General features: G+C 40.5%; 1 protein-coding gene across 1 annotated transcript in view; it reads right to left on the bottom strand.

Annotated features, from left to right (window-relative positions):
• Positions 1–202: 202 nt before the first annotated feature.
• eif4g3a (eukaryotic translation initiation factor 4 gamma, 3a) overlaps positions 203–17,579 on the bottom strand; it is a 42,900-nt gene continuing 25,523 nt past the window's right edge. Inside the window, exons 15-36 of the mRNA XM_044024421.1 lie at positions 15,898–16,186; positions 15,653–15,777; positions 13,264–13,383; positions 12,626–12,781; positions 12,033–12,230; positions 10,672–10,818; positions 10,328–10,564; positions 9,459–9,563; positions 9,017–9,155; positions 8,564–8,685; positions 6,819–6,909; positions 5,690–5,807; positions 5,365–5,588; positions 4,920–5,032; positions 4,548–4,720; positions 3,626–3,751; positions 3,292–3,373; positions 3,074–3,172; positions 2,719–2,865; positions 2,495–2,576; positions 2,223–2,369; positions 203–1,219 (exon numbers count right to left, since the gene is read on the bottom strand). Of these exons, the coding sequence (XP_043880356.1) occupies positions 1,038–1,219; positions 2,223–2,369; positions 2,495–2,576; positions 2,719–2,865; positions 3,074–3,172; positions 3,292–3,373; positions 3,626–3,751; positions 4,548–4,720; positions 4,920–5,032; positions 5,365–5,588; positions 5,690–5,807; positions 6,819–6,909; positions 8,564–8,685; positions 9,017–9,155; positions 9,459–9,563; positions 10,328–10,564; positions 10,672–10,818; positions 12,033–12,230; positions 12,626–12,781; positions 13,264–13,383; positions 15,653–15,777; positions 15,898–16,186 (3,222 nt within the window). The 3' untranslated portion in view covers positions 203–1,037. The remainder of the gene's footprint in view (positions 1,220–2,222; positions 2,370–2,494; positions 2,577–2,718; positions 2,866–3,073; positions 3,173–3,291; positions 3,374–3,625; positions 3,752–4,547; positions 4,721–4,919; positions 5,033–5,364; positions 5,589–5,689; positions 5,808–6,818; positions 6,910–8,563; positions 8,686–9,016; positions 9,156–9,458; positions 9,564–10,327; positions 10,565–10,671; positions 10,819–12,032; positions 12,231–12,625; positions 12,782–13,263; positions 13,384–15,652; positions 15,778–15,897; positions 16,187–17,579) is intronic.

Below are 17,579 nucleotides of genomic sequence, written 5' to 3' on the forward strand. Positions count from 1 at the left end.
TGCACACACCTTTCTATCGCTGCATGGAAACTCATTGAAAAAACATTCTCTATGTTTGAACAGACCAAATCATAGTAATGGTTTTGGCACAATATGAGCTGACTTCTGTAGGAAGACTCAAACACACACACTCTCCAAGCTGTTTTGTCTATTAACACATCCAAATACCAAGCATCAAAAGAACAAATCATGAACATCAGCATTTTTAAACACCTTTTTTGTCTTTAATGTATTTACAAGCACTGATTCTGCTCTGTAGGTCTGAAGTACAACAAGCATGTCTTGTTCAGCGAACCTGGCCATTAGCTTTTTAAAGTTGCATTTTTGCTTATTTCAGTTGAATGTATGTGGTTTGTTCATCTGCGATTGTTTTGACAGTTCTGTGGTCTGACTTGCATTGGTTCTTGAATGCATACCTCTACCTCTCATGAGGTGTATGTACATATCAATGCAAAACAAGTCACGGCTTATTGGGTTTTAGGATACAACCCTTGACCTCAAACGTCATACACGAACAACGTTAACAGTTCATCTGCATCCACTCTGCTTCTTAATGACCGCTTCCCCTTCATCCCAAAATGATTTTGTTTAACCCTGTTTTAAACCAAACAGTGTGGAGTCCAGGGAGGGTACTCATTTCACAATTATTATTTTGTTATTATAATTAATTATATTGTTATTTCTGTTCTGTTGTTGTGAGCATCTGCAAATGTTAAATAACTTTCATATTTGCAGTCCTTAAAAAAATAATAAATTAAAGAGTCCAGAACCAATGTATCTTTTAAGTCTCTTCTTATAAAGTAACAAAAGGAAAGTAAGTTAAACTTTAAAACAAAAATATTTTCTATGTATAATACAGGTATTTAGTGCTTCCGCCATTGAAATCCAAACTCAAAATGGCGGCATGTTTCAGAACCGTACCGCAGAAAAAAAATTCCAGCCGTAAACATGTCGTCCTGCCCACGCAACCATTTTGAACGTTTGTTCTGCTTTAAGGATGTAGTTCTACTACGTCATGTCCCTGGATGTCTCCCTTGTCAATTATCTTCCGACTCCTCCTCTGCCTCCCGCAGCCAAGTGAAGAAGGCTGTAACAGACTTGAGGGCCACGCCCTTACCCTGCTGCTCGGCGGGGTCTTTGCTCGTCTCCCACTTGTAGAAAGCGTCCTCAGAAATGACGTCCTCATCATACAGACAGTCAAAGAACATCCGGAGAAGGTCTGAGGACACAGTGAAGACACAGTGAAGACACAGGTGTTAAAACCCAAAGAAAAAAGGGTTTCTTTTCGAAACCATATTTACTTCAAATGTTTTAGTACTGTAAAAAAGGGGTTGTGGTTTTATATTACAACATTTTAGTAATGCAATAAAAAGGAACACATAGCAGCTTTCCTGTAAATATCAACAACGCTTACATTACTGTTCAGGCTTCTGTGGGGTCTACAAAATTAAAATATTACAATTACATAGAATTACATTTAATACCTTTTTCACCATCACACCTGACATCTCTTTAATACTAGTATGATGACAATCTGCAGAGACAGTTCTTTAAAGTACTTCTCCACAGTTTTTTGACAGTAATTCCTAAATATCTGATAAATTTAATGGGATTAAATCGGCCCCAAGAAAGTAAAGAATGGATGGAAGCTGACAAGATTAGCGGATCATTAGATTAGTCAATCAGTTATTGTTTTCAGTTATTATAAGTGTGAAATACTATATTCTGTAGAAGGAGCTGCAGTGCAGTTTGTTTCAGGAAGATGATTGATTGATTGATTAAATGATTAAACAACCAAATCAATTAAATGTTAAAGAGTTCACTGTTCATTCATGGAAATTTCAACTTTTGTTCAACCAAATTGTATAAAATGTCCACAAAGTAAATGTAAACATCTACACTTGAATGATAACAACATTAAATTAATCTGCTGATGATAGTCTTAAAACGGCTAAAATGGGCTAAACATTACATTGTTTACAATGGTGTTTCTGACTTGGACTTGCAATCACAATTTGATCTTAAGAAATGAAAATTTGAATGAAAATGAAAATGAAAATTTTGTATGCTTGTTATGCGCCAATGACACCAGAACAAATTCCTTGTATGTGCAAATCGTACTTGGCAATAAAGCTCTTCTGATTCTGATTCTGATTCTGATTCTGATTCTGAAGAAAAAGAAAACTATTTTCATGAGAGGTAAATACTGATGCAGAACTTACTCGGAGGCTGATCCAGGGCGACGATCAGCGCCTGAAGTGCATAAAGTGCTTGCAGCTGTCGCTCAGTGTCTGAGTTAAGGTACTTGAGTAATACAGGCAATCTCATCTGAATGATGGCCGTGTCCACTCGACAGTTGCTGTTATCATCTGTGTAGTAAAGCAGGAGGCAGAATAAATGCATGCCAGGTCTCCTGGCCTACAGTTCAGCCAAGTGTAAATGTTGAAACAAGTGGTGTGATTTTAGTAGGATAGAAGAGTGGTGATGTGTTTACCCTTCACTGCTGCCTTACACACAGATGTCATCAAAGCCCTCAGGAAGGGAGACGAGCTCATCTGAGATTCATCTAGGTTTTCCTGAGGAATGCAACACAGTGGAGGACAACATAGATAATTTATCAAAACCCATAAACTTCCTTCTGGGATTTTAGCCATTAGACTGATGAGTCAATTTGATGACGAATGGATGCATACACGTGTCACTTTTTCGTCTACCTACCTCCACCCAGTCGAAGATCTGCTCGTCACTGGCCATGTCCTCCAGGAGGAGTCTCTCCAGCTGGCGTCTCAGCTCCTCTGGAGACAACGTCTTTTTAGACATAACTGCCTCAGAGCTGGAGCTGTCTGACTGAAGAAACTGGAGTTTCTGTTTGAGTCAAGAGGAGGGGACATTTACTTTTATTAGGAAATAGAAAAAGGGAAATAAGAAAAGCCAGTTACAAAAACAAGGAAGAACAACGGAAATACCCATCTTCGTTTCAATAGTAATAATAACTTATATATGATAGTTGTGGTTGTTTTCCCATGATGAAATATCTTGACTCTTGATTTGAGGGAAGACCTTTATTACCAACCTGTTGTGAGATGAAGGCCTGGACATCCTCTTCCTCGGGTAGAAAGTCAGCCCAACTGAGACCAGATTCCCTCCACAGAGAGGCCACAGCCTTGTGGCTCTGTGGAGACGAGACCAAACATCACACACTTTCTTGCAGTGAGATACAGTTTATAATCCAACAGTGCATGCTTCGTAATGTCAAAATGTAATAGATTACAAAGTTTAAAAACAGCTTACCATGTGTTTGCATAGTATGTGCAGTACTTCAGAAATTAAGATCCCAGCTCTTCCCACAGGAAGCAAAGGTTTGCTTAATTCACTGTGAACAAACACATGACAATTAAAATTAGGTTGTTTTTTTTTACCTTCACACACAAATACAAAACACTGAATGTTAAAACCAAATTATATTCTCTGAGTGTTATTGTTGTTCTCCTTTATAGGACAGATGAATAGTGTGGTGCTTAGTTCAGGGGGTGAAGGTGGCCTCTTTTCCTAGATTTGACTTGACTTTTCCATATATTGGCTCCTTAAGTGTGAATGAATGACTCATGTGTGGACGTCTCAGCACCTAAAGAGCTCTCTCATAGAGAAGCCCCCTTCCCTCAGCACAGGGCCAAGCAGCTCAGCCAGGTACAGCCAGATGTGGGGAATGTCGATGGCCATGTCGTCTGCTTGCTCCAGCGTTTCTGCAAACCTGAGAAAACACAGAGGTGCAATGTGTTCAAGACAAAATACTTCATGCAGTATTTTTTAATTCAGAGCAAGAAAATGTTTGTTTGACAAAAACTCATGTGTAAAATCCTTGGTAATTTACTTGGTCATCTCAAGCTCAAGAGATGCTTGATGAATACATTTAGTATTTAGAATACATTAAGTATTTCAAGATGGGCGAGTGCAGTGAAAACTGACAAGGTAAAATTTCTACTTTGGGGGCAATTAAACTAATAGAGAAAAACAACCCTTTGAAAGGTTAACATGATTCAGACATTTCTTTTTTTTAAAAAAAAAACCTTAAAAGTTGCATTTTCTCATTTACCATATTTATTTGTTCTCATAAATTTCTAGGTTTTAAAAATGTGCAATTATAAATGTAAATGAAAACAGATGGCAATAGGATTTCAACAGTTTTCATGGAGCACTGAAAAATAGATTTATGGCACAAAAGAACTACATCATTTCATATCCAAAACAATGAGAGAATAGAGTATAGTGTTCACCCAGTATGTTGTGTTTTTACACATAAAAATGTGAACAAATTATTGAGTTACTTCGACTACAACCAGACCTTTAAAATATATGTAAACATGTTAGTCTGACTTTGATAAATTTCATTAGTATATTGTCAGTCGGACTAAAACACCCAGATAATGCGATTGGGAGTCGAGCTACTACTGCATGTGTGGGGAGCCGCAACAGAATCAACACTAACTATTTTTCCAATGCAATGTATCATTCAAACCATTCACTAAGCACAAAGTGAGGCAACTGACCCTTTGTAGAACTGCAGTTTGGGCAGGATTCCCTTCTGTACGAGCTGGAAGAAGAGCTGGCCCATGTGGTCACGTGTGATCTGACTGCGCTCCAGAGTTGACTCCACCCCGACACTTACAAAGATGTGCAGTTGAATACCCAAATCAAGTTCGTCCACACACTGGACAGCCTCCTGCAAGAAAACAAAGGAATATGATCAAGACTGAGTCAACTGGGGTCGAATGTATGTAAGTGCTGACACTACATTATGATTATGTACAATATTTTCATTGTGACTGAAGTGTAATGAGAGTAATTAACATCAGAGGAAACAGACTGTATATGAAATACATCTAAAAACAAAAAGGTAAAACTATGAAATTCATGAGCACCTTGTAATCGTTAATGTGCAGGAACTCGTCGATGATGGACTTGGACTTCCTCTCAATCTCCCCTTCAGATAGGGCTGGTTTGTCTGGGTTCTGGACCACAGGCTCAGGTTTCACTGACAAAGCAAAAAAACAAAAGTCACAACAGTATCTGTCTGTGGTAAGAGCCACGTTCAGACATTTATTAAATTATTAAATTAATTATAAGATTCTCTATTCTGAATGTACATAACTGTGGAACAATGACTCATATGATGGCTTTTCTTATTTACAGTAGAGGCACAGCCATACTTAATTGATTTAATTATCCATTTAATGTCTTATGGTCAAAGCTTATTAAACCAATTCATTTACTGATGCTTTTGTTTAAGAACATGATTCTAAAAGCTGAAAGAAAGTTAATGTATACATATTGCTTTGATGTATAGCATGTCCAGTGTTGTCTCACCAGGCTCTTTGACTCTGTTGCGCTCTGGCTCAGTTTTTTCCTCTGTGACACTCGGCCTCCGGGGCTCAGCTCCCTCTCGCTCCCGGTCTCTGCGTGGCTCCTCTGGAGTTTGGCTCTCTAGCAGCTCTTTTGCACTGCTTCCCCTGATGAAGGGGTCAGGCCGCGACAGTGGTGGGGCAGAGATCAGCGGCTTGTCGTTGCGCTCTCTGCCTGTACTGCTACGGCTGAAGGAAGAGGGGGAAGAGCAAACAAATAATAGGAGTCAGTGAAGCTGCCAGAGCAAATGAACTCAGAGTCAGGAGAAACACCTCTTTTCATCTTTTACCTTCCAAGACTCCTCCTGGCATCAAAGTCTTGGTTCTGTGGAGGTGTGGTGGAGGCTTGAGATGAAGGCGTGGACTGCAGCGCAGAAAAACGATTGAGGCCAGCTGTGCGTGACAGTTCTGTTACAGAGAAGAAAAAAGGTGTAAAACACATGAATAACAAATGAGAGCAGGTCATGGGTAATGACTTTGGGTTATTATATTATTATTATTACTTTTATTGTTATGAGCCACTTCATTTGACTCACTACAGAGCATTATTGAATACATGGCCTGAAGACAAAAAAGCTTGTCTTCAGGCCAAAACCAAAACATCTATGCTTGTGAAATAGACAAACAAGAATTTAGAGGGAGAGTTCAAACATTCAAACTTCAAACTTTTCAATAGAGGCAGACCAAATCATCAGCCAGAAATTTGCCATGGTTTTAATCATTGGCCATATATTATTTATCAATCAGCCAGTTAATACAAATTATGCATTTGTGTTCTCAGGAACTTGATGAACATTGACAATTTGGTACTTTTTTGATAACCTGTTTCATGTATTTAGTATTCAGTTTATACATGATTCTATTCTATTATACAGTGTATAATTGCACTGCAGTGCAGGCATAAAATGTAGATCAGAGAGACAGACCATTAATGTTGTTCAATAACTGGTAACCAAAGTTAAGCAATCGTTTTGTATTATCTTTTAGGATTTATTATATTTTATCCGATGGATGAAAGCCATCGCCTGCCCTGCATTTTAAAAATCTGCATTGGCCATGAAAAAACTCCATTCTGTTGACCTACTTTTCAAAATTGTCAAATGATCTGATGCCCCCAGTTTTATACAGATATGTATTGTGTGGAGTGGAAGGCACGTAGGGCCTGAGCTACCTTCAGCAGTGTTTGCATTGCAATAAAAAATTTTCAGAGGTTTTTTGAATTTCGAGAATTTTTATTATTTATCTGCTCCTATACATATGGCTGTTTAAAAACATTTCAAATGAATAAGACAATATATCGCACTCTATTTCAACGCTTTAAATGAGCGTTTGAGACAAAAGATACTTGAGTGTGTGATGGTGCAGTTTCTACTTAGTTCTGTGTTTTATCTTCAGCCTGATGTATTGGTGCCATTTTACCTGAGTCGCTGGCCTTGGCTCCTCCACTGCTGCCCTTCACCCATGTGACTTGAGCCCGTGGGCCCAGCTGGATCTTCTCATCCATTTGAGGCTGCAGAAACAGGATAAACCAAGAAAAACTGAGTGGCTCAGGTAATGAGTTCTCTGGCTCTTTCTCTGCTCCGACCACACTGAAACATGACCAAAATCAACCAGCAGGTGGAGCTCCAAAAAAACAGCTTTTCTCTGCAGTATCTCATACATCATTTGCACTACATTTGTGCTAAAGAACATGTAAACCACAATAATGTAAATCAGATGAGATGCGTGCTGGTTTGTGTATATAGTTCAGTTGTGATGACTCCCTGGATTCATCTTAGTTCTGCGTAAACATTTATTCGCTGTACGCAGAAACTTTCTACCCAAAGAAACAGACAGCAGCAGTGAGGGGAACCTGGTGACTAACCCTGAAAAAACATTTAATGAACCTAAGACAAACGTGTCGCAACATGAACAACAACCTCAATAGTTACTTTATTACAATGCTGACAATGATGAACCAGGACTGAGTGTTAAAAACAACCTGCAGATTCATTCCAGTCCATTAGACAGTGAAAACACCCAACCTGTGACTCAAGTTTCTTTGCGGTCATTGCTGGAATCACAACAACCCTGCTGTATGTTCAACATCTGTTGCTTTCATTAAATTAACTCTTGCACATCACTGAACTGAATGGCTCTTAGGACATTATATTTTAGTGTAGTGTGTCTGTCTGCAGGAATTGTAAAAAACTACTGAACCCATTCTCTTGAAACTCAGCGGGAAGGTGGGTATAATCCAAGAAAGAATCTATTAACTTTGACCGTGAATCTAATGGTTATATAAATTGCTTCAATATTTTGGGATAAATATCTCAAAAAGTAGTGCAGAAATTTTTAAAATCTTATCTATGAACAAATAAAATGTTGTGCTGATTTGGATAATGATCCAGATTTTGAACTTGGCAGAGGTATGAGCTCTCAGAGCGAGAGCTTTCTAGTTTAAGGGTGAAACTGTGGGTGTGAGGAGGCAGCAAACTGTGCCCATGCTGAAAACATCCGTCCATCCATCTGACTAACGGTTTTGGTGTCAGAGGATGTGGCAACACACACGTGCCTTGTCTTGGTTATGAGTCTTAACCCAGCTTTCATATCATACATGATTTGCAACACAAATATCTGGCTGCTCATTCTTGCCATAATGTAAATTATGAGTAAATGAACTGTGCGTGACAAAAATGGCAGCCAGCAGTGTGCCGTCGCAAGCAGTGCTGGTATACTGCTCCCTGCAGGAGGTATACTGAAATGAGAGTAATGGCACTTTTCCACTATCCAGCTGAAGCGTGGCTCGGTCGCTTTCCATTACAATAGTACCGCTCAACGTGGGCATCATACCACGGCTGCATGAAAATGCCGTGACATTGTTTTATACAAGACACAAACACACAAACTAGTGATGAGCAAAGCAGACTCTTTCAGTGTTGACACTCTCTGCCAATCAGTGGCCGGCAGTCTGTCGATGTCACACTTAGTATCGGCTCAGCTCACGTCGAACCTCACCAGAGCAGGTAATAAAAAAGGTATCAGGTACTATCGCTAATGGAAAAGCAAAAAAAACCCCAAAACTAGTGGTTGACTTGTGCTACAACTGTATAGTGGGAACGCACCATAAGTCACTGATTCAGAACCTAAAATGACCCCCAAATGCTTTTTACGGCTCGTCTCACCTTGGAGATCTTTGGGATCTTGTTAGGGTCGATGGTCCTGCTGTTCTTTGTCATTGGCACAGTGTTCCAGGTCTCCTCTCTCTGGACGCGCTGATCTCTTTGCTCTCGTTGCTCTCTTGGATCTATGAAGACGCACGTCCACACAGAAACAGGGAAATGCTGATTCACAATGAAGTCAATCAAAGTAAAATGGAGTTAAATAATGTAACAGTGGCCAACAGAGGGACATTTCTGACTTTCTCTATGGCATGCTGCTAAACAAGATGAAATATTATAGGTCAGCTAACAGATGGGGGGGGAGTATGGGGCTTCCTGTCTGCTGTTGAGCACAATAGCAGCTCTGCAGGCTATAGGGACAGGAAGTCTGCCCACATGGTAGCAGGCTTCCTGAGCCACTATAGCTGTGCCAATGTAACTCTAAGCCTTAAAGAGGATTTAGACTGCAGGTCTGACCTGGCCGCCTCTTGCTGTCCTTGGAAAGCAACTGCTGGTGCACTTTTCTCTGCTCTTCTTGCTCTTCAATCTTGGCTTCCTTGTGGATCTGCTCGATGGTTTTCGGGCCCTGGTCAGCTCTTCTGGACACCCAGTTGTGCTGAAAGAAAAACAACCACCCTCAAACCTGAATCAAACTGTGATGTTGACTCACTGAAGCTCACATTACTTTTGTTGCCTTTATTAAAACACCATGAGTTATGAGCAGTGAGAGGGGATCAAAACTTCACTCATCAAGCATCTAGAGATATTGTATGTCGCTCTGTGTAGTGTATTTTTTTTGAAAACATTTTCCCCATCAGTGTGGCTGAAACGATGTTACATGTCTCCAGGAAAATACATTAAGAACAACAGTTACTTTATAGAACGGGTGCAGATTCAAAAAATATGCCGAAAAACTCACCAATCTTAGGTCTATAACATCCTGTAACATAAACCGTATCCGAGACGATGTCTTCCTCTCTTTGATGATTTTTTCCATCTGATGGAAATACTGATCCATTCGAGGCTTGCAAGACAAAAAGAGAGAAACGGTCTGTTAAGAGACATGAAGGTTGTATACTTTGTGTTTCTGTTAAAGTTTCCCCACTTCATTTCATCAAAATTACTTATTATCCAGTATATTACTTGCAGCAGTGGAGCTGTCCTGACCACACAAGATTCAACTGAAACAATTCGGAAGTGAGCAGCACAAAAATTAGCCCCAAAATAAGGTATGCAATCACCAACTTTAATCCTTCTAAATTCAGGAAATTACCACATATAAGAGGATGAAACTTTATTCCCATTATCTAGTGTTTCATATAGAGAAATCTTTTTTTAGTTTAGTTTTTTTAGAGTTGCCCTGCTCAGAGGTAGATGATGAGGGTGAAACCACACATCACAGTACAGCAGGAAAGGAGAGCAGAAAAGGCCCCCTGGTCAGTTATGTCTCCCTGAGCATCTGAGGTCTCTGGCTATGTGTGGTTACACAGTGGGTATTTTCCCATAAGCTACTGGCAACCAGTGGATTGAATTCTACTCAAAACTGTAATGCTGTGAATTAAAACAACCTTTTAAACTTATTTGACCATGTAAATCAGCATGTCAACTTTTATCATGATATCAGGTTAGCTATTTAGCTGTTAACATGTAAGTATGTATGCAAGCTACAAAACTACTCAATGCTTTATTTTGAAAAGATTAAAAACCAAGTTCTACATTTAGACTAAATTTAAATTTCAAAAAATGAGTGAACTACTTCTTTCAGCAGTGTGATTCTGAGTTTCTCACCTTGGCCTTCTCAAAATCGAGGTCCTTGCCAATGGTGGTAAGCAGCCTGCACAGACACTCTAAAGACTCCTCATCGTGGTTCTTCAGTAGCTTGACCACACAGTCATGCATGATGGCCTCAGTTAACATCTTGAGCTTGAAGAGTTCGCCGATGAACTTGATGTTGCCAATGGAGCGCCGCCGGGCCTTGTCCTTGGCTTCCTCCAGCTCTTCCTGAAGACGGTCACGCTCCGTCGTCTAACGGAACAAGGACACTCTCAATGAATATTACTTTCAAAACCACATAACACATACCGTTTCACTCTCATGCATGATAAAAATGTTTTGGAAAAGCAGGAACATACCGATGCAGCAGAGTCGAGTTCCTTCTGCTTCCTCTCAAACACCACATCATCCACCTTGTCTTTCTCAAACTCCTTCTGACAGCGGTTAAGCAGCAGCTTGCGAAAGTTCACCGTGTTGTTGGGTTTGTCTGTGGTGGGCACTCTGAGCTAAACAGCAGACAAAGTGGATACAGTAGAGTTGAACTCAAGCCTTAAAACACATTTGATATTGTACAATGAAATAGACGTGAGGACTTTTTTGACACAGTATTTTCCAAAAAAAAGTATTATGTATGCATCATGTTTAGTCCCTGCAGAAGTTAGCAATGAATTATAGAATTTAGTGGAGTCTGTACACAGATGCAGCCGTGCTCTGCTGTTGTCTCTGCTGCACCATGCTGAAATTTAAACACGCTTTTCATTTTAGGTTGTGTTGAATTCCTAAGGGCTAACTACTAAAACAGCTACTAAATGACAAAGTAAAAGTTTAGATCTATATCCATCTATATCTGACATTTTTATTGCTAACATTACCTTAAAAAGTTCAACTTTTCCCCTTAATGACAACTGACATTTTAGTGGAAGTTCTAAGTGACGCTCTGTGCTTACAGTCCATTTACAAAGGTAGGCCCCTATCATGCCCACATGGAAATGGGGCTCCTACTTAGATCCAATAGCCCAATCGCAGGCAGTGTAGCAAAAATGTAACATGGAATTTGGAATGAAGAGAGGGAGCGTCAGTTGTGTGTGTTGTGTAGGACGAGAAGCTGGGGACTGGGCAGGGTTAGCGTAAGCTGAGACAAGGACGCCTCTAATGTGAGATGTTCTATGCCTGTTGGAAGAAATAAATGCCCAGACTCCTCCTGATCGAGCAGAGTGTGTTAATCAGCTGCTTGCAAAAGTAAGTTTCAGCCCAGAGCAGCAGCTACAGCTTCTGTTCTGGAGGAAATATCTCCATCGTGCTTTCCAACCACAGCCTTTAGGCTAAGAAGGAAAGCGAACACCAGCAAAAGTCTTGTAGCACTTGAGGCAGTGACTATTATCAGCATCAGTTCTGGTGAAACAACCAGACTTTTGAATGATTAACTTTCTCCACTGTGACTCAATTGAAGCAGATCTGTGTCCCAGTGTGAAGCTCCTGCTGTCTCTCAGACGTACAGATATTTTATTGCATTGCAACTTATTTATTGTGCTAAAAATACCATTATCTCATATAAGCATCTGGTGAATGTTCCACAGTTGAAACAGGAGCATTAACCACACACTTCTCTTACTGAGAGCTCCTGGACAAATCCAATTCTTCAAACAATTGACCTTAAAAAATGAGACACTCTTATCCCAGAGCCTCTTCACATCTTTAGTGAACTCAGGGATCAGCTTACCGTAGCGAGACAGCGACACATGTTTCCATAGGCCACAGAGAAGCTGGGTTCATCGATGGCCTTCTCAAAAACCAGGTCAATGACCCCTTTGAGCCTCTCTTCTGTGTCGATGGTCAGGTCTGTCACCTGCTTCATCAGCTGGTTGAACTTCTGAGGCGTAAGTTTGTTCAGGATGCTGCGGACCTTCTTGAAGAGATCCTGAAGAGAAACACAATCAATGGAAATGATGTAACATTATTAATGGGCTGCAACCTCCATATGAAAACAGGTTCTGTCAAGCAATACCATCAGATCTGACTAATGGAGCGTTTATGTGTATATACAGCAGCAATGCAGGGGCGGGTAGGGGCGAGAGGCATTTATCTTGTTTTTTTGGAGCAGTAGAATTCACTTGTGAAAATGTATGTAGTCTTTTCAGTCAAACCCCAACCTGTTTGGAGTCATCTCACCGGATTAGCACAATGTTAATGTCGCCTCGTCTGTCTTGACAATAGATTTTATGGACCAATTTTATCATGTACATCATTTTAATATTCCCCAGCTCTGTTGTGCATTTCTCATGCATGTCTGTGACAGCGTACGTCAAGGCCTACCTTTGTCCGAAGCATCTCGGGATCATCTATGGGGCCCTCCCTCTTCATGCCTGGTTTCCAGGCATTTTCTGATTTGTTCAGCTGAACATCATCGTGCACTGACAAGTTCATGATGATCTTTCTTGGTGGAGGCCGTCGAGCTCCAATGTTCATGAGCTGATCAAGCAGCGAGCAGAAAAAAAGAAGTGTCAATAATCCTTACCACCATGAACAGCTTAGCCTTTTCTCATTAAAAACAGCCAACATAATGATGAAGGGAAGTGAGTCACATTTGACAAACATATCTTTGCAACATTTATCTCACAACATATTGATTTTACTTAAAGATTTCCTATGATGACAATTAACAAGACTTTTACCCTGACAAAAGAAAAAGTATGTCTCGCTTTTCTGTGAGTTAACCATCAGCCAAAACCTGTGTTCCTCAAAAGATCATAAAACTCCCAATACAATTTTATGAGCGTGAACACAGAAAGTGTGTTTGAACCACTTCAAACTAACACCTACTAAAAAGCCGCTTGGTTTCTATTTTAAGAGCTCAAGAGACACAGAGGGTAGAAAGTAGGGGATTGTGTGTGTGTGTGTTCAATTTCGTGAATGATCTCACACTTGTGTGCATGTGTTCATGTGTGACTTACTGCAGCGCCTCGTCCTCCAGTCATCTGTCTGCCAAAATCTGCAAAGGCAGGTGTGAAATCAGGCCCTCTGGAAATCACCCTTGAATCCACTACTCGAGATGGCAACTTGTTTTGGTTCATCTGTAAGACACAAAAGATAAAAAATCTGTCATCACACACACAGACACAGTGGTGAACAGCAGGGGGAGCAGTGATCCCAACAATACTAGCAATAGGGCAAAAAAGAAAGAGAAAGAGAGGAAGAGAGAGAGAGAAGAAATGTTGTGTGTGTGAAAAGGTGACCCTTTGTAAATGACAGCTATACCACATTACCAGCTTGTGGGTTAATGTATTTTTATTGTATTATTGGTGGTAAATTAAGCTTGCTGGGTTCTATGGGCTGTTCGGCAACAGAAGTCAGAACCAGATGTGGAAGGCAGCGAGGAAGGAGGGAAGGAACGCAGGAGAGGGTGAGATAGTTGTGGGGGAGGAGAGATGAACAAATTCAGCTCTTTGTCTTTCAGCTGTCCTTAACTTCCTCTCAATTCCATTTCCAGTGAGATCTCACCGTCTCCCACAGAGAATACAAGAGTATGGGATCGTACCAATCAAGGGTTTGCCCCTCTGGTTGTTCTTTTTGGAGAGATTGGGGGAGGGGGATTGGACTCTTAACACTGCCAAGTGTGACATAATAGCAATGTGATTTTAATCAAAACAGCATTTCAGTGGACCATATGCTCCACCCATACATATGTGGGGATCAGGGGAATGAACCTAACTCTCTGTGGTGCATCTTTGATTCAGTGCACACAATCAAACAAAGCAAAGCAAGTCTTAAAACACAGCCTGCTGCTATAAGCCTGTAACAAAAAACTATGTTTTTTATGGCGCCGTTTGATATTCAACATTAGGGAAGCAACCAGCCATTGTTTTAATGATTTATCTATCCTGCTTATTATTTAATAGTCAATTGCTCTGTTTGTAATCTTAAAAAAAATTAATGCCAATCCCATTACAATTTTCCAGAGCCTAACTTTTTTTTATACAAATAGCTCACTTAACAGTCTAAAATGTCTCTATATTTACTGTGATATAAATGGACTCGCATAAAGTTTCAAATTTTTGCTTGATGGCTTATGTACTAATTGTTGCAACCTCAATAAAAGCAACAACCTTCATAATTATTAGGGCTTTAGGACAGTTTTTTAATCACATTGCCAAAATGAACAAAAGCAGACCAAAAAAATATGCTATCTGTCAGTTATGCTATCTGTCTGTCTGATCATGTTGCAGCACATGATCAGCTGAGCTGAATGTGCGCTTGCTTGACGTACTGGTTGCTGTCATATACAATACCACTCTGGCCAGCATGGAGAGGAGAGGGTACTTAGAGTAATGCCTCCAGAAGGGACGGAGGGAGAGAAAAAGCTGGTGGAAACGAGTCATTCATAGTTAATTTGTAATGGTGCCTTCTTTGCTGTCTTTTACCAACCCACCCTAACACATGCACCCTGCGGACCAGACCGTGGGTCCCACGCATTACTAACAGTTGTGTTTTTAACTAATGGTCAGAAAAACAAACAATTTTAACAGATTTGGAAAACAGAAGAGTGTTTTGTCACTCATACATTTACCCCATTTATTGAGAGAATTCTCATCAGATAAAATGAAAAATTTGTTCTGTCTGTTGACGTGGGGGAAAAAATTCCCATGCCACTTTCCATTCTTAGACTGGGGCCACGTTGACATTTGTACAGCGTGTGAATGAATTGATTTATTCTATTCAGTTGCGTGCCTAAAGAAAAGCAAGATGTTTCTCGACGTATACAGATCCAGTGTGGCACCGGCCTTAGAGCCACAAATAGAGAGGTCTCTAGGGGCAGTTTGTCATCTGGTAAGGAAACAAACTGTACAGATAGATTGATTTATCTACACTGATGGAGGTTTAATCACGGTCAATCCTTTTTGTCTAATGATCTATGAAAGAGCTGTCTGTAATGCCATACTTCCATTATGGTACCGTTCTGTTTGGTAAAGTACACTATGGTTTGGAATGGTAATGCCCTGCGGCTTGCGTTTCAACTGAGAACAGTACACTAACATGTTAGGCCGAGTTTGAGCTCTATCCATTGACCGGGTCAGCGAGATATGTAGGGTGACATAGCAATACTGCTGCAGCGACCACGAACGTGACACGGCACACAACAATGGAGGACATCCAGCAGCTCTTTTTACCTGCTCAGCTTGTGGCTGTTTGTCTCAATGACACATCGAGCTATGTATGAGAATAGATTGGGGGTCGCAGTGGAGTGTTTGTTCGGTTTGCCCAATCAGCTGACTGGCATGGGTGGATCCGGTGGAGCTACAGATCTCAGCTACGGTGTCTTGATGGAAACACGGCTCGACTTACCTTGTCCAGCACCACATCACTGATAGGTGGGAGTCCCTCAGGCTTCTGTACGCAGGCAGGCATGAACTGGAAACCCAACAGGAAGTCCCGGTTATACTGACGCTTTCCACTGGGGTCAGACAGGTCTGGACCACCAGGTAGGGTTTAAGAGAAAGGAAAGACAAAGAGTAAATAAACAGATATCAAAACATACAAACAAAAAACATTGTGATTCTACATATAAAACTTAATAAGGTCTGTCTCACCTTCTATATCTTGCGCAGCCCCTGTGGAGTTTTCCTTGTCTCCCGGTGCGGCTCCACTGTCACTGCTTTCTGTCTCTGAGGTGTGGCCGGCTCCGTTCCTCATGGGCTCCATCTCAGTTTCCCCATTCTCCTCTGGGGTTACAGACTTTCTGTCAGCCTCCAGGCTGCTGGCAGAAGCTGCAGCAGGGGTGGAAGCGAAGACTGATGGCAGGGGCACTGGGCTGTTTCTCAGTGGAGCAGACTGCAGGGCCTGGTCTCCTGCAGGAGGATCCACTGACATCGGCTCATCCTGTAAGGATGTGAGGATATTCAGTTTTCAGGTTCCCTATATTTGTCAGCAAAGATTTATCATGCATTGCAATAGGATTTTAAGGTGCAAAAGAGCCGCCTGAGAATGAAATAAAGAGTCAATCCCAATGAAAAACTACCAGCAACACAATTTATTATAAATCACAACGTCTATAATTATTGGTCATCAGGTGATAAGTGAGTCATCTGCAGTGTGTGTGAAATACATGGACACATAAGGAGGGTGTAAAACACAGGAAACTGAGGGATGGATGAATCGAAATGTCTGTGTAGGCATGGATGAGTGGAAGATGATGAAGGTCAGAATGGGCCAGGATGAGCTGAGGATGTTGTAAAGGATCAGACGCTGCACAATGAACAGAAGAGGGAGAACAATAGGAGAACAATCGACTTGTTCAAGTGAAAGGCCCTAATTTATTCTTGGCTGACAAAACAATCAATTACAGCAAAGTGACAATTATTCTAAGTAGTTAAGCCATTTTCAGTGTATCATCAAATAGAATTAAATGTAATAAAAGAAAAATACATCACAAATCAAAAGCTGATCTTGCAAGTCTTAGCTATTGTGGCTTGCAAATTTTATTATATTTCTATCATATCTAAAAATGTTTGAGGAACTGTGTGTTTCTGCATATAGTAGTCAAATGTTAGTGTAATGTCTAATATCGCAATTGACTGAAACCTACTACTTATCTTCTCTATTAACGTTGGTCTGTCTGTTTTGGACCAACAGTCCATAATTCATTTATATGACATATCTGGCAAAAAAAAGAAAAGCGACAAATACTCACATTAGAGAACCTGATCTCTTAACACTCAAATTATATCAACTGCCAAAAAAAATTCTGATCCATTTTTTTAACTGTCAAACTCACTAACTTATTGTGGGTGCTCCCATGACGCGCTATATTTTCATAGGTGGCTGTTGAGTGTGTTCTAAAAACACCTGTTAACCATCTCGGAAACAGGTAGTAGGTGCATAAAATTTATCCCTCAGTTACAAGCCCGGAACAAAACAATAAAGGAAAGGAAACAAGCACAGGACAAAGCTGATTTGATATCCAGTGGGCCGTGTAAGCAATGAAGATGATGGATAACTCCTGGATAGTAACAACATCCAAAGTCATTTATGTCTGCTTCCCCAAACACACATGTGGAAACATTTTTCACTTGAACTAATGCCCACATTGTGCCTTTCCTCTTCTCTTGACCTTTGTCCCACTTCCTTTGACATTTGTTAGCCATTTTTAAAAAGGCATGTAGTAACATGAGATATCAACCATTTGGAAAAGGTAAAAAACTGTACAAAAAGACTGTAAAAGCACACAATTATAGTTGAAATGATCTATACATTCCCTTTCGTCTTGCATTGA

This window comes from Solea senegalensis, linkage group LG4 (assembly GCF_019176455.1).
Source record: "Solea senegalensis isolate Sse05_10M linkage group LG4, IFAPA_SoseM_1, whole genome shotgun sequence".
Taxonomy (NCBI): domain Eukaryota; kingdom Metazoa; phylum Chordata; class Actinopteri; order Pleuronectiformes; family Soleidae; genus Solea; species Solea senegalensis.